This window comes from Podarcis vaucheri (assembly GCF_965113315.1).
Source record: "Podarcis vaucheri genome assembly, chromosome: 1".
In the NCBI taxonomy this organism is placed as follows: Eukaryota; Metazoa; Chordata; class Lepidosauria; order Squamata; family Lacertidae; genus Podarcis; species Podarcis vaucheri.
In genome coordinates this window covers 31,410,182-31,435,475 of record NC_138759.1, presented here as the reverse complement: position 1 = coordinate 31,435,475, position 25,294 = coordinate 31,410,182, and the positions used below count along the sequence as shown (strand labels likewise).

Below are 25,294 nucleotides of genomic sequence, written 5' to 3'. Positions count from 1 at the left end.
TTAGTTGCATTGTCTTCGATAGTGCTTGCTCCCAAGTAAATGTGTATTGGACTGCAGGCTAAATTGCAAGCTGCAGTGTATCAAATTGCAAGAGACCTTTTCCAGTATCTTTTGATTTTGCAATTTATTACCAGGCCTTTTGAGTCCACAGCAAACATTTCAATAAAAAATCCCATGGTGATAAAATAATCCAAGAGAATAAAACAGCACAAAAATAATCTTACTTTCTTCCTCAGCACTGACATATTTATAAAAATCAACACTGTTCTTAACTGCTTAAAAGAGAAAATAGAGCTGGCCTGATTAATGTCTCTGGGGAGGGTATTTCTTTAAGTGAGTGCCACAACTAAGAATCATCTGCTAAGAATCAACTAAGAATAATCTTAGGGCCCATATGTACCATCCTAAATAATGTTTAATGCCTTGAATATTCTTGCAATGGGCAGGTTTAAATAAATGGATATCAATCTGGAAAGAGAAATAGAAGTATCCTGGCAAAAGAATGATATTTTCAGTTAATAAAGAGCACCCAATAACATATTTGTATTGTAAATGCTTAAAGATAAACAGGAAGGAAGCAAAAGAATAAGCAGAATCGCTTCTAGAGTGGTTCTATCTAGTGGTTTTGAGCAACAGAAAACGTAGCCTCTGCACCAGAAGCCCAAGATGTAGATATAATCTGACTATATAAGAAAAACAGTAAATGCTATCCATGGGAGAGGGATCGGACTTGTGGTCTCACGTGTTGTTGTTGTTGTTTAGTCGTTTAGTCGTGTCCGACTCTTCGTGACCCCATGGACCAGAGCACGCCAGGCACTTCTGTCCTCCACTGCCTCCCGCAGTTTGATCAAACTCATGCTAGTAGCTTCTATTTTCTATTCCTAGAACTATTTAGATGAACACAAGTTGAGGCTCTGGGACTTCTTTAGGAATATGGACAAATATGGCAACATGAAGATTCCCGTGGCGGAGTTTCGAAGAACCATGATGCTGGTATGTCCCAGAGGCCGACTATACTAGAATTTCAAAGAGATTTGATTGGTTTAAATTATTGTGGATTCTCTCAAAGACCCCTGGGTCTTGCAAGTTCACTGGGGTGTCGGCAATATTGGCTGGGAGGACTTCAGCCCTTTCCCAGAACTCCAGTTTCCGTGTTTTCCATGGTTGGAAACCGAAACAGTCAAGCAAGTATGGAAGCAATTTAAACGTTTAGTGTAGACAGATGAAAACAAGACTCATTTTCTCACATTGGTACATCTCTAGCTACTCCAAGCACCTACCACAAACCCTATGTTACAATATTTCATTTTCATCCCCGTAAGTATTGCTGGTACAGAGAAGCAGATGGGAAGAGAGACAATTGGCTCATCAAACAGTCAGGAAAAGCAGTGACATTTGTTGGCAGGGGTCGTGGCTGTTTAGAGAACGAGACGAGTTGCAGAGATTGAGCCATCTGAGCACATAACTCAAACAAATCAGTGTAGATGCGCTGAAACATTATTGGCCAAAGTCTAGATGTGAGATTGGCAATGGGTAGGGCTGGGTGCTGAAATTAAAATTCAGAATTGGTCCTGGACATAGATATTGGAAGTGGTGAGCGAGGGTCATGAGGGTTTTCCACCTTGTGTTTCAGGCCAGGAGTGCCAGCTTGGCCCCCGGGGCTGTGGGTGCCATGCAGTGTGCATGGCCATGGCACCGAAATTTGTCGGTTCCCAGCCCCTTCATGGGGAATTTTGTGGGTGCTTAGGCACCCGGGGCCCAGGGAGTTGGCACCTATGTTTCCGGCAGATTGAGGTGTATTATTATAAACAGGATGTGTTTAGAGAAGTTGAGTTAGGAGGAATCAGCAGGCTCTGTCTGTTGCATGGTACCTTTCTCAGCAGATAAGATAGGGGAGAGAGGGAGGTGGGCACTATTACCTTACAGCCACCCAACAGAGGAAGGAATATATCAGGAGGGCGGAACTTCTGTCCCTCCAGATGTTACTCGACTCCAGCTCTGCACAGCCAGTGGCCAGGTGTGATGGCAGTTGCAGTCCATCCACATCTGAAGGGTCACAGGTTCCCCATCTCTGGAATATGTAACTGTACTCCATTTCAATAATGTTATTCTTCTTGTATCACAAGCAAAAAAAGATCCCTTTGGACCGGGTACAGGTTGTGGAACTGGTGCGCAAGCTAGACCAAAGCAGGACGGGGTACGTGGACTACAGGTGAGTAAACGGTAGCCAGATTTGGCCTGTTACTCTATTCTGTTCTCGATTTCCGGTTTTCATTCACGAGATCAAATAGATCTCTCAAACAGGCCACAGGTCTTCATTTTCCTATGGCATGACTTCCAAAATTGTCCACCTTTTACAAATCTGCTCAGAAAAGGGTGCACACCACTGACCTCCATGGCGTTCTTTTGAGTTAGAAGGAGTCAGCAGGCTCTGTCTGGACAACAAGGAAGGACAACAAGGAGGGAGCCAGTCTAGCTTCTCTAGGGAGGGAATTCAAAAGTCTGGGAGCAGCCACTGGGGAGGCCTAAAGATGCTAAGGCTTGGACTTTGATGGTCTCTAAGGGGTGGGATGCAGGTGGCGCTGTGGGTTAAACCACAGAGCCTAGGACTTGCCAATCAGAAGGTCAGCGGTTTGAATCCCCGCGATGGGGTGAGCTCCTGTTGCTCGGTCCCTGCTCCTGCCAACTAGCAGTTCGAAAGCACATCAAAGTGCAAGTAGATAAATAGGTGAGAAGGTAAATGGTGTTTCCGTGTGCTGCTCTGGTTAGCCAGAAGCGGCTTAGTCATGCTGGCCACATGACCCGGAAGCTGTCTGTGGACAAACGCCAGGTCCCTCAGCCAATAAAGCGAGATGAGTGCCACAACCCCAGAGTCAGTCATGACTGGACCTATGGTCAGGGGTCTCTTTACCTTTAAGGGATGGGCAATCTTGTATGCAGGAGGCATGCAGCCCGACCCTGTGCATTTTGGGCTGGGGGAGGGGCGGCGATGGCGCTCTGCTGGAGGGGCGCCCGAGATTATTGGGGGGCGGAGCCCCCCCAAACGAATTTTTGAGGGGGCTCGGGCCCCCTCAGGCCCCATGGAGTCGGCGCCTATGTATGCATCCCATATTGCATGAGTGAAGGGCAGCTTGTACAAGGCTCTGTTCTCCAATTTGGGGCAATTTCTCCCTCCCACTGCAGCCCTATATGACATATCTCACCATGTTTGGTAGGCCCCCAGCTCTCCTGAGATGCTTTTCAGCGGGTAAAGAGAGCAGCATGGGGTGGGGGTGGAGAGAGTGGAAGGGAAAGGAAAGATCCATTGTGCAAACTTCTGCTTCTGCAACACTGGATAGAACTCTCAGCAAACTTTCTTTTTTCAAAAAAACAAATCCTCACTGTTTTTTTCCTTCGCCTTTCAAATTAGTAATTATAAAGTTGAGGAGCCAGAAAAGAAGCCCGAGGAGGTGGAAGAGGAAGAAGGATAATCAGGTCCAGGCGTGAGGTCAGCCAGTGAAGGATGGAAGGATAAGTTGTGTCAGGAAGCTAAGAAACATGTCCTGTGGGCTGAGGGGGACGTACTGGAAGTGGGGAAATGATCAAAAGTCTTGACTTTAGATCGTAAAATATACTGAAATATCAACTGATTTCCAAAAGAAAGAAATACAGAATCTAAAATATTCTAGGGAAAACACAGTACAACCCCCAAGCAGTGCAATAATAATAATAATAATAATAATAATAATAATAATAATAATAATAATAATAATAATTTATTATTTATACCCCACCCATCTGGCTGAGTTTCCCCAGCCACTCTGGGCAGCTTCCAATCAAGTGTTAAAAACAGTACAACGTTAAATATTAAAAACTTCCCTAAACAAGGCAGCCTTCAGATGTCTTTTAAAGATAGGATAGCTGCTTATTTCCTTCACATCTGAAGGGAGGGTGTTCCACAGGGTGGGTGCCACTACTGAGAAGGCCCTCTGTCTGGTTCCCTGTAACTTGGCTTCTCGCAGTGAGGGAACCAGCAGAAGACCCTCGGAGGAGGACTTCAATGTCAGATAGTTTATTTCCTTGACATCTGATGGGAGGGCGTTCCACAGGTTGGGTGCCACTACTGAGAAGGCCCTCTGTCTGGTTCCCTGTAACCTCACTTCTCGCAGTGAGGGAACCGCCAGAAGGCCCTCGGTGCTGGATCTCAGTGCCCGGGTTGAACGATGGGGGTGGAGACGCTCCTTCAGGTATATAGGATGATGATGATGATGATTATTATTATTATTATTATTATTATTATTATTATTATTATCTTTACATTCCCATGTGGAACTGTGTGTGTCATGGTCACCAGTCAGACATTCCTGTCATGTTACTAGTGACAAACAACATGATTCTCCCACCTAGGAGAATTTTGCGAAATCCTTTTCGTTTCATACATCATCATCTAATATGCTTTATACTTATAGTGTGGCAGAAGCAGTTTTAGTGCTTTCTAGATCAGGAGATGAAGAGCCTCCAGGTGTTGACGGACTCCAGTTCCCATCAGCCCCAGCCAGCATTGTCAATGGTCAGAGATGGTGGGAGTTGTAGTCCATAGGGAGTGCACTGGTTCCCCCCTCTCTGCTGGAAACAGAGACACATTTTTGCTGTTTCTGAAGCAAGCTCTTTTAAAAATTAGTCCAGCAAGTGATGACTAACACACACCCACAATTCTCCCATTGTGTGATTTGTTTGTGCTTCAACCCTTCAGCAGCCATGCACTTTTCTGCCATACAGCTCTGATGTGGAAGCATATCCATATTGACAGTCAAATGGAATCTACACACATAAAAAAACCGCTGTGGTGGTTTTTTTAAAAAAAAAAAAAGTTTTGAAAAATATATTGAATTTGCCATAGCTCACCATCACCATCTAGTGTCACATTTGTACATTGCACTTTACAATATAGCTGAGGCCTCAGAGCTTGGTAGACAAATAGTCTGACTTGGCATAAGGCAGATACTGATGTACTTATGCTCCTAAATATTTGTATTCATTAAGATACTATGCATAATTGTATCCTAAAAGTGAAAACATTAAGATACTTCAAATTGCTGTGATTTAAGGATGAAGAGTAAGCGTAAAAGTTCCAATCAGTCTGCCTTCCTTGCACACTGAGTTCCTGTTTCTTTCAGAAGAGTGAATTTTAGCAGGTACAATACTTGCTTTACCTGCATAAATTTCCTCTCCTACATGACTAAGGGCTCATCCACACTTCTGTTTGTCCCACCACTTTCCCCTGGAAAAACCCATACTTTGTTCCGATTTAGCACTAGAGAGTGAGTTTCTGGTGGGAAGTGGTGAGGCAAAGGCAAAACCCATACTCAGAACCATGCTTTCTAGACACAGGACAGGCAGAAGTAGGGATTTGGAGGTTTTCTTTCTGTGCTTCATATTACTCCAGTCAGCACACTTTGAGGCATGCCTGCAGGATCTGGACAAATTTCTCAAAACAGCTGAGGCTTCCTAAGGAATTTTGCTCTTATTCAAGAACTGAGATCCTTTTCTTGCTTCACTGCATGACAAAGGAGATTAGCTGTATTGCAAATTGCAAGGCACTGTTGTTTTTCAAAGAAGCAACACTGGGCTGTGTGATCTGCAGTGCCTCCCTTCTCAGTATTTTGCAGGAGGAATTATCATAATATTATGTTTGCACAAATAAAGCGGATTAAAGTGCTCTGTTAAAGTGCAACAAATCCCCCTCTTTTTTAAAAAAACCACACCACCGACTTCTTGTAGTTTTGAAAGAAACAGAGAAATACATGGAAAACTCTGAAATGAATGAATGGCTCATTACAAGATGTGCAAACACTCCACAACAGTATTAGGATGAATGCAGAATGAATGCTCATTGTCATATAACCACCCTGTAAACAAAGCAGAGGAAATGTGCAATAAAGACCAAACATAGTCTAACCACCTTACACCTTTGTGTAAGCAAATCAGGATGAAATGCTGCATAAACAGGTCATCTGGATGAGCCCTTAGCTAGAGATACAGAGAACAGTTGAGCGGCCGGGTCACCATGTCAAAAGTTTAAAGGTGAGTAAACTGAGTTCAAGTGAGGCTGTTTTAGAGGAGCCCAAGATGCTTCTTGTGCAGATCTAGCCTTTAGATGAGATTTACCATAATTTTCTGTGTATAAGATGATTTTTATTGTTATAAAATAATGTTAAAAATTGGGGGTTGTCTTATACACGCATAGTGCAGAGAGGGGCCGGGCGATTGGTTGCAGCCACGAGCAGGAGATTGTCAGTGGCAATTTGGTGGGTGATTGGTGGCTGAGGCAAGGGCTGCTGTCGGTTGGCTGCTGCTGCAGCAAGTGAGTGGGTGATTGGTGGCTGTGGCAAGGCCTGTTGATGATTGGCTGCTGCTGCGGCAAGTGGGTGGGTGATTGGTGGCTGTGGCAAGGCCTGTTGATGATTGGCTGCCGCTGTGGCAATTGGGTGAGCGGTTTTTGGCAAACACCCCCCACACACACACAAAACTGAACAACTCTGGGCAATCCCCCCATTTTCTTAATTTGGAGCCCCCCAAAATGGGGGTCGTCTTGTACACGGGGGCGTGTTATACATGGGAAAATATGGTAATTCTTGACAGAATGACCAAGTTCCATAGCAGTAGTTAATCCAGAAAAAGGCAGATCTGTAACAGATATATGATTCTGTGATTCTATGAAATTTGTGCAACCATTTCTTTCTTAATACAGGGTACTTTGAATCTCACCATTGCCCCTCTTCAGGAATATGATAATATTATATTATACAAGTTTTATAATAAGAAATGTGGCACACTGATAGTTCGCAGTCTTTGAGTAAGCTAAGGCAAAAGAAGAGTCTTAAATCATTGAAAATATTTTTATTCAGCGGGTTGGGGGGAAGCAAATGCAACGTAAGCTCGGGCATATAAGAAAATACACACCAAAATAGCATGCTGACATAGCTAAAACTCTGACTTAGCTAGAGGAGGATAAATGCTTTGTCAGGACTAGATAAGTTTCCACAGTTATAAAAGAAGTTGCTGTTCCATTTGCAGGTTGGCTTCTTAATCGCAGAGAACAAAGCGAGCCCAGGAGGACTGTATTTTGTACTTATTTCAAACATCTGAATTGGCTCTTGGTTTCCCGGGTTCAAGGATGACGATCCAATCAAAGGGCTGTTCTTTCTTTAAAGGCTTTATCCAGTCTCTGTAGATGGAGAGAAAGAAGGGCAGGAACAGAATAAAATTGATGCATTGGCTAACTCTCCTGGGAAACCGAACTTCTTTTAAAATCCTAATACGAAATGTTATGTGCAGCAGACTGGATTATTCCTCCGTTCTGTACAGTGCCTGGCATCCTGTTTGTTTGCACTTGTAAAAGCATTCTCTAAAAGCTTTCACTTTGGCCAAAAGGGGTCTCAGAGCTGCTTAGAAGCTCAGTAGGGAGACAGTCCCTACCCTGCCCTCAGGCTTACAATCTGAAAGAGATGACACACTTAAAGAAAAATAAATGGGGAGGGAAGAGGGGAATGCAAGCTTAGGCAACCAAGTTAGAGTTCTTACGCAGCAGCAGCAGCAGGGGTGTCCACCAGCTAGGACAGAAAGTCAGGTCTCTGTTTGTGCCCTCCAGATTCAAGTACCAGTACATACTAGTATTTTAGGTTTGCACAGTTAAAGTGCATCAAAACACCCTGTTGCCTGAGTGCAACAAATCCACTTTAAAAACAACACACAGACTTTTTGCAGTTTGGAAAGAGACAGGGAAATGCATTGAAAAGTGTCAGATGAACAAATGATTGATGGGAGGGCTAGAGATGGGAAGGCCTGGGAAAAACCCGGGAAAATTTGGAAAAGTCCAGGTTTTTCCAAAGCTGATTTCCCCCCCAGGAAAATGGGGTGTGTGTGTGGAATATTCAAACTATATCAAACTGGTGTTTTTTTTCAATTTTTCTGGGAAAAAACAGCTTTGGGGGGAAATGGGGGGAAATACCCCCCCCATTTTTTCGGGTTTTTTCCCAGGTCTTCCCATTTCTAGGGAGGGCGTGTAGTCACACCACAAGCAAATCAGAATGAATGTTCCTTGTTATGTAACCACCCCATAACCAAATCATAACAAATGTTCAGTAAAGAGTGCACATCATCCAGCTGCTACATGAGCAAATCAAGAAGAATGCTGAATAAACATGTCCCCTGGACGAATGATGTGTCTGTTTCACACTCATTTCCAGGACTGCCAGTCTATTGCAGTCTTACACACCAATGATACCACTTTTCCCAGGGAGGTGGGATGTGAACACCTGATTACCAGATGACTCTCTGCTTCCAGAAGGCCCCATCTATCGATAGAAATCTTCTTCACAACAGTTGCATGGTTGACTACTTTGCCAGTGCCATCAGGATGATCTCCAGCAGTCCTGCTGGTTCTATCATCACTCTCCTGAGCAAACCTTAGCTTTGCAATTATAGACAGGACTGGGAGTGAACTCATCCAGGCTAACCCTCCAACTGCAAAACAGTATCCTAGTAGAAATACTAAACAAGTTTGGTAACTGCAGAAGAGAAGCACTTGAAGCACAGTGATGATCAAAGCACCCTCAAGGAAGGGATAAAAGAGAAGAAATCCATGCAACAGGACAAAGCAATGCTACATGCTGCGTACTAAGGCAGGGCCTTCAAGGTGGTGGTTCTGCTACTTTGCTGAGTGCACCAGTGGATGGACTTCTCACCTGGAAGCGCCCTTTGCCCCTGCATCCACCCAGCCTTGCAGCTCACTCACACAAGGCTCCTCTGTATAACAGAAACGGGAAGACTTGCAGGACCTGCTTTCTTTTTTACTGGAAGGTTGAGGTCCACCAACTGGAGCCACTATGAAAGACAGACAATTAGAATAAAATAATTCTGAGCCCAGGAATTTGGTCCAAGTACCAAAACTGAAGGGACGCGGGTGGCGCTGTGGGTTAAACCACAGAGCCTAGGACTTGCCGATCAGAAGGTCAGTTGTTTGAATCCCCGCGACGGGGTGAGCTCCAGTTGCTCGGTCCTTGCTCCTGCCAACCTAGCAGCTCAATAGCACATCAAAGTGCAAGTAGATAAATAGGTACCACTCTGGCAGGAAGGTTAAGCGGTGTTTCCGTGTGCTGCTCTGGTTCACCAGAAGCAGCTTCATCATGCTGGCCACATGACCCGGAAGCTGTACACTGGCTCCCTCAGCCAGTAAAGCGAGATGAGCGCCGCAACCCCAGAGTCAGCCATGACTGGACCTAATGGTCAGGGGTCCCTTTACTCTTTACCTTTACCAAAACTGAACTGATTGTACATTCTTTCCACACACACAAAATACCTCCGGTTATTCCACCCTCTGCATCAGAAATGGGGAACCTCAAGCAGCTCTCCGGGCTTCCCTCTCTGGCCCTTGCCACACCCCTTACTGGGGCCCTGACCCACACCCTCCGGTACTTTTGCCTGGGTGGAATAGATCCTTGAGCTGTGATTGTGGTGTGTATCCAACTCAGGCTGGCCCTTGGGTCAATAAAAAATCCTCTTCCCTGCTTTACAGCTTTTTTCCTTTCAGCAGTGTAATTGGTGTGTGTGTTACTTTGTTGTTGCTATTGATAAAAAAAATGGGAGGAGTCAGAAATCTTTGCCGATGCACTGCATATGACCCAGAGGCTTATCTGCCAGTACAACCTTCTGTCCATCCCTGCAGTGTATGGAAATCACTGTACCGGTAGAGAAAGGTAAATGATTTTGATCCCAAAATGCCACTGGGTGACCTTGGGCCAGTCACCCTTCTCTGAAGTCTCTCAGCCCCACTCACCTCACAGAGTGTTTGTTGTGGGGGAGGAAGGGAAAGGAGAATGTCAGCCACTTTGAGACTCCTTTGGGTAGTGATAAAGCGGTTTATCAAATCCAAACTCTTCTTCTTCAGCTCCCTCATCCCTGCTTTTTTTTTTAATCCTCCCCTACCTATCCTCCCTGTTGCTTCACAGAGGCCTGGTGGACACGCGGAATCAGATGGTGCGTGACCAGCGGCGTCAGCTCAGGCTGGAGGAGTCGCAGAAGAAGAAGGAGAAGCACAAGAATGAACATGTGCTGCAGACATTCAGGAGTGCCGTGGAAGTGGCCACGCCGCACAGCTCGATGGTGATCTCTCCGAGCCAGAAGTCAGTGGCGCAGCCGGAGCCTGATAGCCCTCCGCCCACCCGTTCCTCAGCCACCCCTCTGAGCTCATGGTATTACCCGGCGGCGGCGACAGGAGTGTCCACCAGCAGCCAACATTCTGCTGGCCAAGCGCCCTCTTCCAGCAACCCTCTCTCCCAGAGCGAACCACATTCTGCCTCCAGGGGCATGCCAGCCTCCAGCCTGGAAGTGAAATTCTACTCTGAGCCCAACCTAAGTTGCTCGGAAGCCCCGGTTCGTTCCCATTACAACATGGCCACCTCAGAACTAGAAGTGGATTCCAGTATCCAACCCAGCGACATGGCTAAGTCCTACCGAGTCATGCCTGTGGGGAACAAACATCTTCCCCACAGACAGCACTACCAATGGGCCCAAGAGCATAACACTGTTGCCAAGATGCAACAAAGACTCAGATTGAAAATTGCAAAGAAGAACAGATAATTAAGTCTTGAGGGAGTTACTCTAGTCCCCACAGTCGTTGAGCAGGAAATCTCCAAAGGAGATTTAGCACAGGGCAAATCAGTCTGGTTTGATTTCCAAACCCTACAACACAGTGCAGTGTAAAAACTTCCTTAAGCGCACATGGCTTTTGGGGGAGATATTTTACTACCTCAGAATACATTGGAATCATAATACAGTGGTGCCCCGCAAGACGAATGCCTCGCAAGACGGAAAACTCGCTAGACAAAAGAGTTTTCCGTTTTGGAGGTGCTTCGCAAAACGAATCTCCTATGGGCTTGCTTCGCAAGACGAAAATGTCTTGCGAGTTCCTGCTGGTTCCCCCCTTTTTTCTAAGCCGCTAAGCCGCTTATCAGCTGATCCGATAAGCCGCTAATAGCGCTAATCCGCTAATCCGTCAATGGGCTTGCTTCGCAAGACGAAAAAGCCACTAGACGAAGAGAATCACAGAACGGATTCTTTTTGTCTTGCGAGGCACCACTGTACGACAACGCTAAACATACTAAAGAACAGTTTCTTCTCCATGATTAACAAAGTTAACCAGCTTCCAAAATTCTCAGGTCTCACAGCAAGATGGGATGAAATCACCATGAACACATGAGGAGTAATGAGACACAAACTTATCACTCAGGTTCACTAGAAGGCATTGGGATCAGATACTTTGATGAGTTCGGCAAGAGAGATCTGTGCTTGGAAGCAGCCTTCCACACACATGGCTGCTGAAGAAGCAGAGCTAGATGTGTATCCCCATCAGCGTTATGAAAATTATCCAGCCCAAGGAAGTATCTGGATGCATCTCTGAGGGGGATTGGTTGAGGCAGCCATTGCTATGTGTCAAGTCAGGACCATTTGTACAGAAAATAAGACTGCCAGAGGAAGTTAAAACCCCTTGCTTTAACATCTATTTATAAATTATAAAGATGTTTCTCTATATATATAGGATGTAGCTAAGCTTGTCAGTAATGTCCTGGTCTAGGGATGGGAGAGAATTTTGATTCAGTTTGTGTGTAAAGGCAAACCTACCTAATTTGCAGTTTCTGAAACAATACGCAAATTGAAGCCCAGCCATCCTTCGAAATTCTAACTTCAAACTTTGCAATGCAGTCCTCCCGCCAAATAATGTATGCAAAAATGCATATACTCAAGTAAAATGTGCATTAAAATTCACATGTTGGTGAAAATTTTATACATAAAAATGCATTGGGCTAGGCAGAATTGCATACAAAAGTGCAGATATTAGGAGAAATCTGCACTAAAATGTTACTGAATTTTCATGAGAACTTCAAAAAAAGGTCACAAACTGATGTGAAAATGTGGATAACCGAACTTAAGACTGGAAATCTTAGAAACTGAGAGAAATAAAAACTGACAGATTTGCCCATCCCTACCCAGGTGTGTCCCCAGTTTAAGGTTATGTCTTATTGTGAAATGGGGATGCCTTTTAATGGAGAGCTGCCTGATAGGTTGCTTGAAAAAAATGGGTCCTTTAGCTAGAGAGTGGAGACCACAGCTCAGTGATAGAGCACAGGTGTTGTGTGCAGATGGGCCCAAGTTTAACCCTGGCGTAATAAGGTTATCAGAGAGCAGGACTGGGAAAGATCTCTACTGGAGACCTTGACAATCGATTGCTAGTGACTGCTGTAGAATGTATGGGGCTAAACATAGCTGTCAACGTTTCCCATTTTTAAAGGGAAATTCCCTTATTCCAAATAGGATTCCTCGCAAGAAAAGGGAAAAGTTGACAGCTATGGGGCTAAATGGACGGTGCCTTAACTCAGTATATGGCAGCTTCTTGAGCTTATATGGCATGTCTCATGAAGCAATGGAAAATAATTGGGAATATTTTATGACAGTTGCCTTACTAGTGGCATCCAGAATCTAAAAGTTTGTAGCAGTAGAAAAAATGCCAGCTGCAAGCAGTCAAGAATTATCAGCAATGGGCCCAAATGGGAAGATGAGAGAAGATTCTGACAACAGGATGGAAATGATTGGATCTCTTGATTGTCAGGATTCAGTTCTTCACACTGCAATCTTGCATACAATTTCTTGGAAGTAAATCCCAAGCAAGTCCGTGGAAATGTTAAAAGTTGGAGTGGATTAGTCCTTTATCATGGAATATTGATGCCACAGAACTTCATTCCTCAGTTTGTTGCGAGATCTTGCTTTAGTGAGGCTATAAAATTTCTGTGTAAAACAAGTGCAAGACATAAGCTCATGTACTGGAAACAGCTATCAGCGCCACACAACCAAACTAATAAAATTGTACTTTGTGTCAGGGACCCATCTGTGCTATTCCGCTGAAAAGGAGAGACTTCCTGTAGCAAAGCAGTGAAACCAAAAATTCTGCAGCTGTCATGTTGAAACGAGCTTTGTTTTCCCATGAAGGTTTGCCCTCAAAATAAAGAGAATTTGTAAAACTGATAAAGTTTCCACATCAGCTTCATTCACCAAACATGAAGTAGCAGCAATACAGAGTGTACTGCCAAATGATTCCCATTTTGCTCTGCCCTTGCTGTTTACCAGCTCCATCTGGTACGCAGGCTGAGACCCTACCTGCCTGCAGTCTGTCTCGCCAGAGTGGTGCATGCTCTGGTTATCTCCCGCTTGAGCTACTGCAATGCGCTCTATGTGGGGCTACCTTTGAAGGTGATCTGGAAACTGCAATTAATCCAGAATGCAGCAGCTAGACTGGTGATTGGGAGTGGCCGCCGGGACCATATAACACTGGTCCTTAAGAATCTTCACTGGTTCCCAGTATGTTTCTGAACACAATTCAAAGAGTTGGTACTGACTTTTAAAGCCCTAAATGGCCTCAGCCCTGTATACCTGAAGAAGTTTCTCCACCCCCATCATTCAGCCTGGACACTGAGGTCTACTGAAGATCTTCTGGCAGTTCCCTCACTACGAGAAGTGAAGTTACAGGGCCTTCTTTTTCGGTAGCGCCCTCTCTGTGGAATGCCATACCATCAGATGTCAAGGAGATGAAGAACCACACAATTTTTAGAAGACATCTGAAGGCAGCCCTGTATCAGGAAGTTTTTAATGTTTGACGTTTGACTATGTTTTTATATTCTGCTGGAAGCCGCCCAGAGTGGCTGGGGAAACCCAGCCAGATGGGCAGGGTATAAATTATAATAATTATAATAAATAATAATAATAAATAAATAATAATAATAATAATAATAATAATAATAATAATAATAGAGGCAGGAACAACAAACTGTGAGCCTTGACTTGCCATGATGGGCAAACTAGCACTTGTGCTTTATTTCTTCCAAACAAACAGCAATGAGGAAAGCTTGCAACAATTGGAGCTATTTAGTTTAGAGAGAAAGGAGGGTGTGGGTAGAAAGTTTCCCCCCTCATAATACCTCAACGTGGGGTCATCCAGTGAAGCTGAAGAGTGGGAGATTAGGGCAGATAAAGCAAGCACGTCTTCACACAGAGCATGAAATTGACGGCCTCCTCAAGGCTCAGTGATGCCCCTGACCCTAACTTAGATGGCTTTCGAAGGGGACGAGATGTACTCAAGGAGGGCAGGGCTATCAATGGCTACTGGTCATGGTGGCTGTGTGCCAGAATCAGAGGCAGCAGGCCTCTGAAAAGCAGTAACTGGGAATGACAGTGGGAGAAAGCTAATGCCCTCATGTCCCACTGATGTGGGCTTCGAATATGTGAAGTAGAAGAAGCTCCCTAAATGCAACAGATGTAGACAGTGCTTTTTTCTGGGGGTATGGAGAGGTATGTTGTTTAGTCGTTTAGTCGTGTCTGACTCTTCGTGACCCCATGGACCAGAGCATGTCAGGCACTTCTGTCTTCCACTGACTCCTGCAGTTTGGTCAAACTCATGCTGGTAGCTTCGAGAACACTGTCCAACCATCTCGTCCTCTGTCGTCCCCTTCTCCTTGTGCCCTCCATCTTTCCCAACATCAGGGTCTTTTCCAGGGAGTCTTCTCTTCTCATGAGGTGGCCAAAGTATTGGAGCCTCAGCCTCAGGATCTGCCCTTCCAGTGAGCACTCAGGGCTGATTTCCTTAAGAATGGATGCGTTTGATCTTCTTGTAGTCCATGGGACTCTCAAGAGTCTCTTCCAGCACCATAATTCAAAAGCATCAATTCTTTGGTGATCAGCCTTCTTTATGGTCCAGCTCTCACTTCCATACATCACTACTGGGAAAACCTTGGCTTTAACTATACGGACCTTTGTTGGCAAGGTGATGTCTCTGCTTTTTAAGATGCTGTCTAGGTTTGCCATCACCTTTCTCCCAAAGAGCAGGCGTCTTTTAATTTCGTGACTGCTGTCACCATCTGCAGCGATCATGGAGCCCAAGAAAGTAAAATCTCTCACTGCCTCCATTTCTTCCCCTTCTATTTGCCGGGAGGTGATGGGCCCAGTGTCCATGATCTTCGTTTTTTTGATGTTGAGCTTCAGACTGTTGCATACCCCTAAACATTTTGTGAATCTTTGTACTTTTGTCCATTTACTGTATTTATTTTCCCCAATTTGAACTATAAAATGGTGATTTTCCTGAGTTGAAATGAGAGTACCCCCTAAACATTTTTAGAAAGAAAAAAAAAAACACTGGTGGTAGAAATGAACAGACTAGGACTCATCCATACATCCCTACAGTTTATTCTGTTTGTGCCGTGATTTTCTTTTGTCCCGCCACGTTCCCCAGGAAAACCCGTGGTTTACTGCTGAACTGGAGCAAATGTCATTCCACAGTTAACCTGGTTGATGTTTGTTCCTGGGTAAAGCGACAGGGCAAAGGAAAAACCTCTCAAACCAACAGATAGGTGCTATAGATGAGCATCCTTGATTTTGCTTATCCAACCACTTGGCCACTAGGTGTCAGCGAAGTTCCAAAATTAAAGGAAGTCTAGTCTCTCCATGTCACCTTACCTTTCTAAGGAGAAACTCACCCATGATGTTACCAACAATTGCCTGCTGAGTGAATCCACGGAAACAAGCTTCCAGCTGTTTTTATTTGTAGGCCTTAGCACATTATTCTACCATCCTTAAATTTCCTTGCTGGTTGTTGTCATTATAACTTTATTTATGTGTTGTATTATACCCAAAGGCCTAAACACAACTTACATAGTAAAGAAATAAATATTAAAAATATACAACAATAAATAAAATTGAACACACTCAAAAATTCCTGCAACTACACATTTCCACCCATAAATTTATCACCAGGGATCCCTTTAAAAAACCAAGCAGCTTAAAACCATCCATGGAATGAGTGAAAAATAGATAACAATATTGAAATACTTGGGTGCATTAAAATGTCTTCGCCTGGCCCCACAAAATATGTTCAACTTAGCTCCTGATTCACCTGACTTTCTGTCGGGTAAATTTGCCCAATTGCTGTCTACAAAACACTTTAGTTCTTCTGGTCCTGAGGAGGACAACTTGAGACAATAATCACATGTCCCTTGTAGATATCCGAAAATATATTTTAACCCTTTCCAAGCCACTTCAGTAAGATTACTTGCAAGCCTACTCAATATCCCAACAGAATAACTGATATCTGGCCTACTCCATTGAGAAATATACATCAGACTTCCAACTGTAGAATGATACAATTCAGAATCTATTTGCTTTGAACGTTCCCCCTCAGGAAAGCATCAGGAATGCACAGTTATGAAGGCGTCTGGAGAAGCCCAGAGCCAAGAACAACCCTGCGTCCTTTCCCTTCTTCCATATATCTGGCTGCTCACAAACAGGCCAACACCTTCCTGTTTTTATAACAGCAGCCACAAGTTTTACTTTGCCTTCCTTTACATCTTCGTTGCCCCGCATCCCACCCACCCAGAACCCAGAGAGCTTTCCTGGCTTGTTCTATTGAGTGCTGTATCTTCCATCTAATTGTGCTGTGAAAATCCACAGAGAAGGACAATGGAGTTTGCTACTTAAGCCCAGAAAGTAGGCAAATTCCAAGACGAGATTGGAAATTTACACAGAAAGAACAAGAAACAAACATTTCCCATGCTTAAGGCAATTCCTGGCTTGTAGGAATCGCCAGAAGTCTTGCCTGCTTTCTGCTCGCGTGCTGGCACATGTGTTTGCAATTGGGTATGCATGTGGAAAGCAAAAGTCAGTTTATCCACCTTCCATTGATTGCATAGTTTATTGCCCCATCCTTTCCCATACCATCAGATGTACAAGGCTACAGGGGTCACCACAAGCCTGTTTGGTCACAGCAGTTCTTGGACTTCTTGTTCCTGTGAAATATGGCAAAGAATTCCATGTATGTGTCCATCATATGGAAAGTGTCCCTACTGAAGTGAGAGCATTGCATCTCAAATTAGGCCATCTACATTGGGGAGAGCTTCGGATAACAGAAATATGGAAGAGGCCTGGGTATCATGTTGCAGAAAGAATCTTCTAAGAACATCAAAAAAGAACAGGATAGCTATCAATAAAGCAGCCTGTTTTTAGTATCACAATGCATTGTTTTGATTGCATAAAAGCACATTTCAGTGGTCTCTGCTAATTGCTGGAGATGAAATGTGCCCCTCTTTTTGTATTCCAGGGAATTATTGCAGGTTTTAACCCACCCATCCCAAATTTTGCAGATATCTATGCAGGAGCAGACTCCTTATTAACCAGGAGCCAAGTCACAAGCCACATATTTTGTTTAGGTGAATTATAGGTGAACAACCAGAGCTACTTCCTCCAGTCGATCTAGCTAATAGTTGAGCCTTAGGCTTGGCAAGACTCTCTTCAGATAATCAGCTGATTGCTGGTGCTTGCAAGTCTGCCGACCAACAGGAATTCAAAGCATCCTGCAAATGCCTTCCTGGTTCAGTCCCAACTTTACTTACCTGTGCCCACCCCATTCAGACGCCAGGTGTAGGGCAAGTTGTGTGGCTTTGCTCAGATGTCCTAGCAAGCCAAATATTTCCTCATTTCTTTGATTTATAGCCTGCCCTTTGCTCAGAGGAGTCCAAGGCAGGAATGGGGAGGCCTGACTCGGCCCACCGCCCAGAGTTTCTCCACTCCTGCCTCAAAGAGCCCAAAGAAGGAAAGTTTGCAAGGACAAATGTGACCGCTTCCAGCACTGCAGATTATCTGGGCCATGCGATTGATGCTAATGTTCTTCGCAAGACAGCAGGAAAGGTCAAAGCCATAACGGATATCTCTGATAGTGTATAAATCAGACGAGTTCTTCTATTACAGATGACTCATTCCTCTTCTGGCTACAGTCCTAAAGCTTCTCCGTGATTTTGTAAGTCAAGGAATATCCTGAACAAGGAAAAGCTTTCTGAAAGTCATGTACCTGGAACTAGTGCCTTGGAAAAATCTCTGCTGGTAGTTTTTCATTACATATTTGTTCTTTGAGTTGCGGGGAGCATGACCTAGAAAACAGCTGCTGTGCACTTATTCCTGGTGGTAGGAGACCTCCCTGTTGGCAGATTTTCATGCCAAGTGTCATTCCATTTGCCCTGCAATGCTGTCCCTCTCCCAGAAACCAGAACCCCCAGCTACCAAGAGACTGACATACTATTGGGCTGTGGTTTCCATTGGGGCAATAACTTTATGTGTAAAATGGAGAATGGACTTAAGCACTCACAGAAGCTTGAGCCCTTTATGAGTAAGGCTTGCAAAAGAATTCAAAGGACCTGAAGGAGCTGCCGCTGACACCCAGCTCTACTGTCTCCACCTGCCCCTGCCCCAGCCTAATCCTGAACAGTTTCCTGTAGAACTCTGGGAAGCAGGGATGGAGTGGAGCAGAGGCAGGCTGTGTTGTGAGCCCTGATGTGATTGAGCTTGTGCTGGCAGGCTCCAATGCGAGAGGAGGAAGAAATGGAAGTGGTGGGAACCTGGGTTGGAGGAGTGGGGCTCTCTGCTTTCCAACCTGACTTCTATCACTTTGGAAGGGGAAGCAGGGATACTGGCTCCCCCATGACCTTCCTCTGGAACAGAGAACCTCATTGGAGGCTGAGGAGGGCTTTGATCAGCTATGAGCAGGGGAGCCTGAACAGGAGTCTGAACAATGGAATGCCTTTGCAGATGGAGCATGCACTTTCAATCTAGACATTCCCTTAAGGCCACACCTCATCTTTCAAAGCTGGTCGAAGGGGTGGTGAAACTTGTTGGGACAGCCTCATAACTTTTGTCCAGTTCTAAGCTGTCTGCCCTGCCCCTGAACTCTTGATCCGTGACTCCTCGGCCCTGTGTCAGCTGCTGAGCCTGTACCTTCACTTTCCTGAACAAGGATCTCTTCCTTACTTACAAGTAAGAGCCTCTGTCTGCGTGTGTTGGGCAGAAGCCAGGACAGGCAGGAACAAAGCGCCACCACTTTTTTCAGAACAGATGAAGGACTATAATGTCATCTGCCGGTGTGCTATTTTCTGATCCGCTGCATGCCAAATAAGCCAAGTGGAGGAAGAGGCAGGTTTAAACACATAGCAAAGGTTTAGAGTGCCACTTTTATCTGGACAACTTTCAGCATTTTTAGTGTGTCCAAAACATCACAGAATAGTGAGTAAAGTTTCCAACTCACCAGAACTTTTCATCTGGCTGTATGTGAAGCAATATGGGAGGCAGGAGGTGAGCACTGGGAGAGGGGGAACAGGCTTAATATTGAGGTCATAATCTGTTGAAAACTTGGATGCAACACAGGTTACACAAAAGCAAATTGAGCTGCACCCAATCTTCCAACACCCCTTCAATTCTTGAGCACCTGGATAGCTCACTATTCACAGGATGCAACCTAAGGTTCACAGGATAGAGAGGTCACCATAGAGGTGCAAGGTACAGGCATAGTATACAAATCTGGAAGTCCTTTATTCTGTCTCTTTTAACCCCATATGAATGGCTTTCTGCAAGCTGAGTTGCACCCAAACTTCCAATGTAAACTCTGCATTGGTCAAAAATCATTTTTATTCAATAGCCTTAGAAGGGCCATGCCTTCTATGGGATGTCCATTCAACACTCTGCAATCCCGTAGCCAATGTTTGTTTGGGTTCGCGTGTCTCTTTGCAGCCACCAGAGAGCGCTCTGTTCTCACACATATCATTGGCAGCCTTGAGCCAGGAGTAGAGTTGAATGGCCAAATTTCGGAGTGTGTCTGTTTGTCTGTATATCCCTCTCTCTCCCAGCCCTGCATACACACGCCTCAGACGAACTCTGCTCTTGGAAAGTTTTCTTAAGTCTCTGGAAGTCCTGGCAGACAAACAGCTTGTGAGCCAAAGAAGGAGCATGACTCTCCCCACCACCATCCTGCCAGCAATCTGCAAAGCTGTCTTTGACCTTAATGTATCACTGTCTGGTACCGAGCAGGGATACCCACCCACTCTCACCTGCCCACAATCCCCAAAGGGATCATGGAGAGCCATGTCCTTAAATATTAAGATGCATTGTTTTCACTGTGCTGTAGAGAAGCAAACCTCTCACTGGGAGGGCTGGAGACAAGTTGAAATGGAGCCATGGCTCAGATCCTTGAACCTACTGTGTCCTTTTTCCATTGAGAGGAGCATACTTGTGCCCCTTTCAGCCTGGCTTTTCATTCCCTCCTTTAAGCTGTAGGGAACTTTTCCCATCTTCCCCCGAAGGCCTGCTGCTTATCACAGGCTCTGAGGAGGAACAGGGAAGAAATTGATTCAGTTCACGGTTAAAGGGGATTCTCTCAAACCCACATCTTCTGAAACAACATGAGCACCAAAACACAGCCATTTATTTTTAAAACACATGAAAATTAACCCACATTTTAGTGTGGATTTATTGTGAATGTCTCCTAATAAACACATTTTTGAATGCAGTTTCGACAAACGTACACATTTTTGCAAGCAATGTCTCCTAGTGTGCTGGGGGGGGGGCATTGTGTTTGGCAACTGAAGAGGGATGTGTTAGTTGGTAGAACACGAGTCTCTTAATCTCAGGATTGTGGGTTCAGGCCCCACATTGGGCAAGAGATTCCTGCACTGCAGGGGGTTGGACTAGATGACCCTCGTGGTCCCTCCCAACTCTATACAATTCTATGATTGTTCAAAATTCACACTTACTCGAATTTTGCAATGCAGTTTTCCAACCAAACCATGAATTTATCTGAATCCCATTGAGGATTATTTTATGTATTTCTAAAAGAAAATGTTTTGTGGATTTTAGCTGTTTTATTGATAATTTTACCATGCATATAGCTTAGAGGGTCTTGTGCTTAAAAGAAGGGCAAGATGTTTAGGGAGTGGCTTTGGGGCACCTCCAGATATCCAGCAACGGGGAGGAAAGTCATTCAAAACCAGACACCTCATGAGCATCATAGAGCTGTAGAGTTGGAAGAGATCATGAGGGTCTTAGAGTTCAAAACAGGAAGGAGGGATGCTTCCTGTTTTCTGAGCCTCTCTAGGGGCTCCTGCAGGCATCCTTTTTTTGGTGTATTTATTATGATTTGTGCTCATGATACAAAGGATTTGAGGCAAACATGCTGCTTTGTTTCCAATTGGTCCATGTCCCATAACTTCCTACTGGAATCCTGCCACCACAAAGTTTCTGGCAAGGGGCTAGTGTTGTGCTTTCGTTGCACCATGGCTCAAGAGTGCCCCATCAGACAGCAAAGATGTGGGGGAGCATCACAGAACGAATAAAGCAGAATGACATGTAGATGGCCCAATATGAGATCGCTACCAATGCACTGTTATTGCTTCAATGGCATGTTGCAGAATACAGCCACTGGTGTGGAGAGGCCCTTAGACCAAGTCAAATTGTGCCCATCTAGCTTAGTATCATAGTGAGGGCCACCAACTTGGACAATTACAAAAGGGGATTAGGGGATTAGGCTATTAATAGCTGCCAGTCATGATGGCCATATATTTCCTCTGTTATCAGAGGCAAGACACTATTTTGAACATGTAGCTCCAGTGCTGAGATAAGAACATAGGAACAAGCACGGCAAGACATCCTTCAACACATATCATTTGTTGTGATTCCCTTTCCCTCTACACTTTAACTTTCTAGATCACTTAAACGAAGGCCGTGTTTCTGATCCACTTCATTGACACCTTGTAGGTGGCAAAATCTAGTGTCTACTATATTCTATGAATGCAGCCACATAGCCTCCAACATTTCTCTGATGAAACTAGAGACGTCCCCTCCAACATTTCTCCAATGAAAATAGGGACATCCTAAGGAAAAGTGGGACTTTCCGGGATCAAATCAGAAACCAGGACAGCTTCTCTAAATCAGGGACATCTCTGGAAGATAGGGACACTTGGAGGGTCTGACACTGTGTTGATCCTTCCAGAGCTGTGGTTGCCAAAATGGTGACTGTGGGCACAATTAGGCCCTCCGGGACTTCCCATGGTGCCCAGAAAGTCTTTCTGCCCCTTCTGCACTCCCTGCCAACTATGCTATCACGTGGCAAAAATTCCCTTCACTTGAAAAACACATAACGCTGAAAGAGGAAGAGTTTTACTCTTTCACACTTCAGCTCTATGTGCTTTTCAAGGCTGAGATTGTCACCTGAAAGGTGGGTCATAAATTTAATCATCTTCATCACTGGACCCTCTCCCTGGCACTCTCTTCCTGCTTACTTCTCTGTGTCCTTTTATAGATCTTGTTCATGTCTCCCCTTCCCCCTTTTCTCTCCTTTCTAAATAAAATGACCACAAATGTTGTGGTAAAAGATGCTAGGGCCCCCTGATCATTTTGGTAACTGGAAAGGAGCATCCTTGCATGTGGGAAATGTGTGGTGTCAGATTACATGATCGAGTAGGTGGATCAGCACATCAAAGGATCAGTACACTAGGTCATAGATCTCATGAATTGGGACGGCAAACTGCATCAGCCATGCTGAGAGCATACTGCAGAATAATTGCCTATGTATATTACATGACAATGTCAGCGACATCATCCCAAATGCAGAGCAACATTTCCAATCTAGCTCTGAACAAATCTCAAAACCATTGTTCCCTTCTTAGCAATGGCAAAAAATGAATGTGAGCATTTGTTGGCTAGGTTTAGCTCAGCTCTATTTAAAAGTCATTTCCTGGAAATATTATGAATTTTCTTTCTGAAAATGTCTCCTGCTAAACATGGACAGCACAGAAAATATTTGCATTCTTCTCCACTAAATCCCGTGTTTGAGGAACTTGTGTTTTGCATTACTTCTCTTCTGGAGGAGCACATCCATGGCAGAAATCTCACTCTCCAGAGCCAGGCAGCTCTACAGGAGAGCTGGAAAGAAAATCCTCACAAGAGAACATAAGAGGAGCCTGCTGGATCAGGCCAGTGGTCCATTGAGTCCAGCATCCTGCTATCACGGTGGCCAACCAGATGTCTGTGGGAAACCATTAAAGAATTCAAGCTCAAGAGCCCTCTCCCCTCCTGTGGTTTCCAGCACATTGCTGTCTCCCAACATGGAGGCAGAGCATAGCCAGCATGGCTAGTAGCCATCAGTGGCCCTCTCCTCCATGATTTTGTCTAATGCGCTTTTAAAGAATGGTGTGCCGTGCTTAAGTTTAGAGCAGGGTTGTTTATTTTTAAAAGTATTTTCCACTTAAAAAAACCTTTACAATCAGTGATAAAGACAGGTCAGAATGGAAATTGCAGCCTTCTCAGGGACACGGGTGGCGCTGTGGGTTAAACCACAGAGCCTAGGACTTGCCGATCAGAAGGTCGGCGGTTCGAATCCCCGCAACGGGGTGAGCTCCCATTGCGCAGTCCCTGCCATAGGCGCCGACTCCATGGGGCTTGAGGGGGCTTGAGCCCCCTCAAAAAAATTTTTGGGGGGGCTCAGCCCCCCCAATAATCTCGGGCGCCGCCGCCGTCCCCCGCCTCCTCCCCACCTGCTCCCTCGCCAGCCAGCCAGCCGCGCGCCCTAATCGGAGAGCCCCGGCCGTCCCCCGCGAGAACAGGGGAATCCCCGGGGGCGGGGGCTCCTGCCTCTAGCCCCAGGTTTCCCGCATATCAGCTGTTCCGGAGCTGATAAATAGGCAGCAGCACGCTCTCCCCTATTCGCTCACGAGGGGGCGGCGCCACTTTATTTGCATATTCATGAGCTTATTTGCATATTCATGAGCTTATTTACATTTCACGAGCTTTCCCAGGCCCCCCCAATATTTTTTATAAGTCCACGTCCCTGGTCCCTGCTCCTGCCAACCTAGCAGTTCGAAAGCTAATCAAAGTGCAAGTAGATAAACAGGCACCGCTCCGGCAGGAAGGTAAAAGGCGTTTCCGTGCACTGCTCTGCTTCACCAGAAGCAGATTAGTCATGCTGGCCACATGATCTGGAAGCTGTACGCCGGCTCCCTCGGCCAAGAAAGCGAGATGAGCGCTGCAACCCCAGAGTTGGCCACGACTGGACCTAATGGTCAGGGGTCCTTTTACCTTTACCTTTTATGTCCCTCGTGGGGGAGAAGTCTGACTTGTTACAGATGCAGTAGGCTGAAATTCATCAGGTCTAGCAAGTGATAGGGAAATTGCTGCAATAAACATTTGGCTGGTCTTAGGTGAAGGAAAGGCACCATTTTGTCTTCCATCTCAGGCAGGAAGATGGTTTTAGGCTGGCCCTGCACAGTTTGAAAACTGCTCCTTGAATAATGGAACCATGAGGAGACATGTCACAGACTAAGGGAAGATATAGATCAGAGAAGTCCTTAAAAGGAAGTCTGCCCTGTTGTGCTTCTCAAAGAGTTTTTTCTTTGTCTGCACATATGGAAGTGGCTTGGTGACGAGGAATCAGACCAGCTCAAATGGCCTCACTCCACTTTGAGTGTCAGGCATGGAGCCAGAAAGAAAGGGAGTCAATTCCATAGTTCGCTTTGCTCTGGAGGGTCTGTGGGCCTCCCATGAAATACCAGAAAACCTCCTGAGTCAGCAGCTCACTCCTACTCTTGGAATAGTCAAGATTCCCGGACGGATGCAGTAACTTGACTCTGCTCCTGGCTCAGGGCAGCCACCAGCTGATAAAAAAAATCCCTGCCTGGACTATTAATAAAGCCTATTTTGGGTTCAGAAGAAACCAGCCTGACTGATGAATCCCCTTGGCTCAGAGGCTCCAAATGAGGGCTGCCGGGTTATTCTTTCTTTATTCAGTAGAAGCTGGAATGATGCTAATGGAGTATGTAGGAGAGGGAGGGAGGGAGGGAGGGAGGGAGAGAGCATGGTCTGGTCCTGTTGTGAGGTAGCGTGAGGCTGCTGCCTCAGGCAGCAAATTCTGAGGGCTGGAAAGCAGCTAGAAAGCAGTGCCATGTGTTCTGCCCTGCAGACCCTAAGTTAGCTTGCTGCCTTAGCATGTCTAACACACCGATGAGGCAACCTGAGGCAACTGCTTTGGGTGGCATGACCAGGACATGGGCCTGGATCTGTTGGTTAGGAGCACTGGTAGCACAGCTGGCCTCAGGGACCAAAAGGTCCCAGGGTGGCCCGGGTGGCAATGGATGGACTACAGCACAGCTGAGGCAAAGGCCCCTGGAAAACTGAGTCTACTCTCTTTCAGCCAGGCAACCTAGCTCAGCCAAAGAATTCTCCCTAGCAACAATATAGTAGCTCCCTGTACAGTACAGTACCTCTGCACTGAGATTGTATTGCATTTATAGCAGTAAGTCACTTCATATGCTTTGTAGGAAAGTGGCATATAAGTTCAACATCATCATCAGCTTCATAACAGCAACAGCAGGCATTGCCAAGCACTTAAAGCAGATTTGGTTCA

General features: G+C 45.3%; 1 protein-coding gene across 3 annotated transcripts in view; it reads left to right on the top strand.

Moving 5' to 3' along the window:
- Positions 1 to 7,262, top strand: part of LRRC74A (leucine rich repeat containing 74A) — a 30,286-nt gene extending 23,024 nt beyond the window's left edge. Inside the window, exons 12-16 of one of the 3 annotated variants that reach the window (XR_014222144.1) lie at positions 886 to 993; positions 2,127 to 2,212; positions 3,410 to 3,487; positions 5,989 to 6,063; positions 7,057 to 7,262. Coding sequence is in view for 2 of the 3 variants with exons in the window: in XM_082233604.1 (XP_082089730.1) it covers positions 886 to 993; positions 2,127 to 2,212; positions 3,410 to 3,470 (255 nt within the window). In the remaining variant the exon portion in view is untranslated. Of the gene's footprint in view, positions 1 to 885; positions 994 to 2,126; positions 2,213 to 3,409; positions 3,630 to 5,988; positions 6,064 to 7,056 lie in introns of those variants that run through there. The other 2 variants (XM_082233604.1, XM_082233603.1) reach the window with 2 other exon arrangements.
- The last annotated feature ends 18,032 nt before the right edge of the window (positions 7,263 to 25,294 follow it).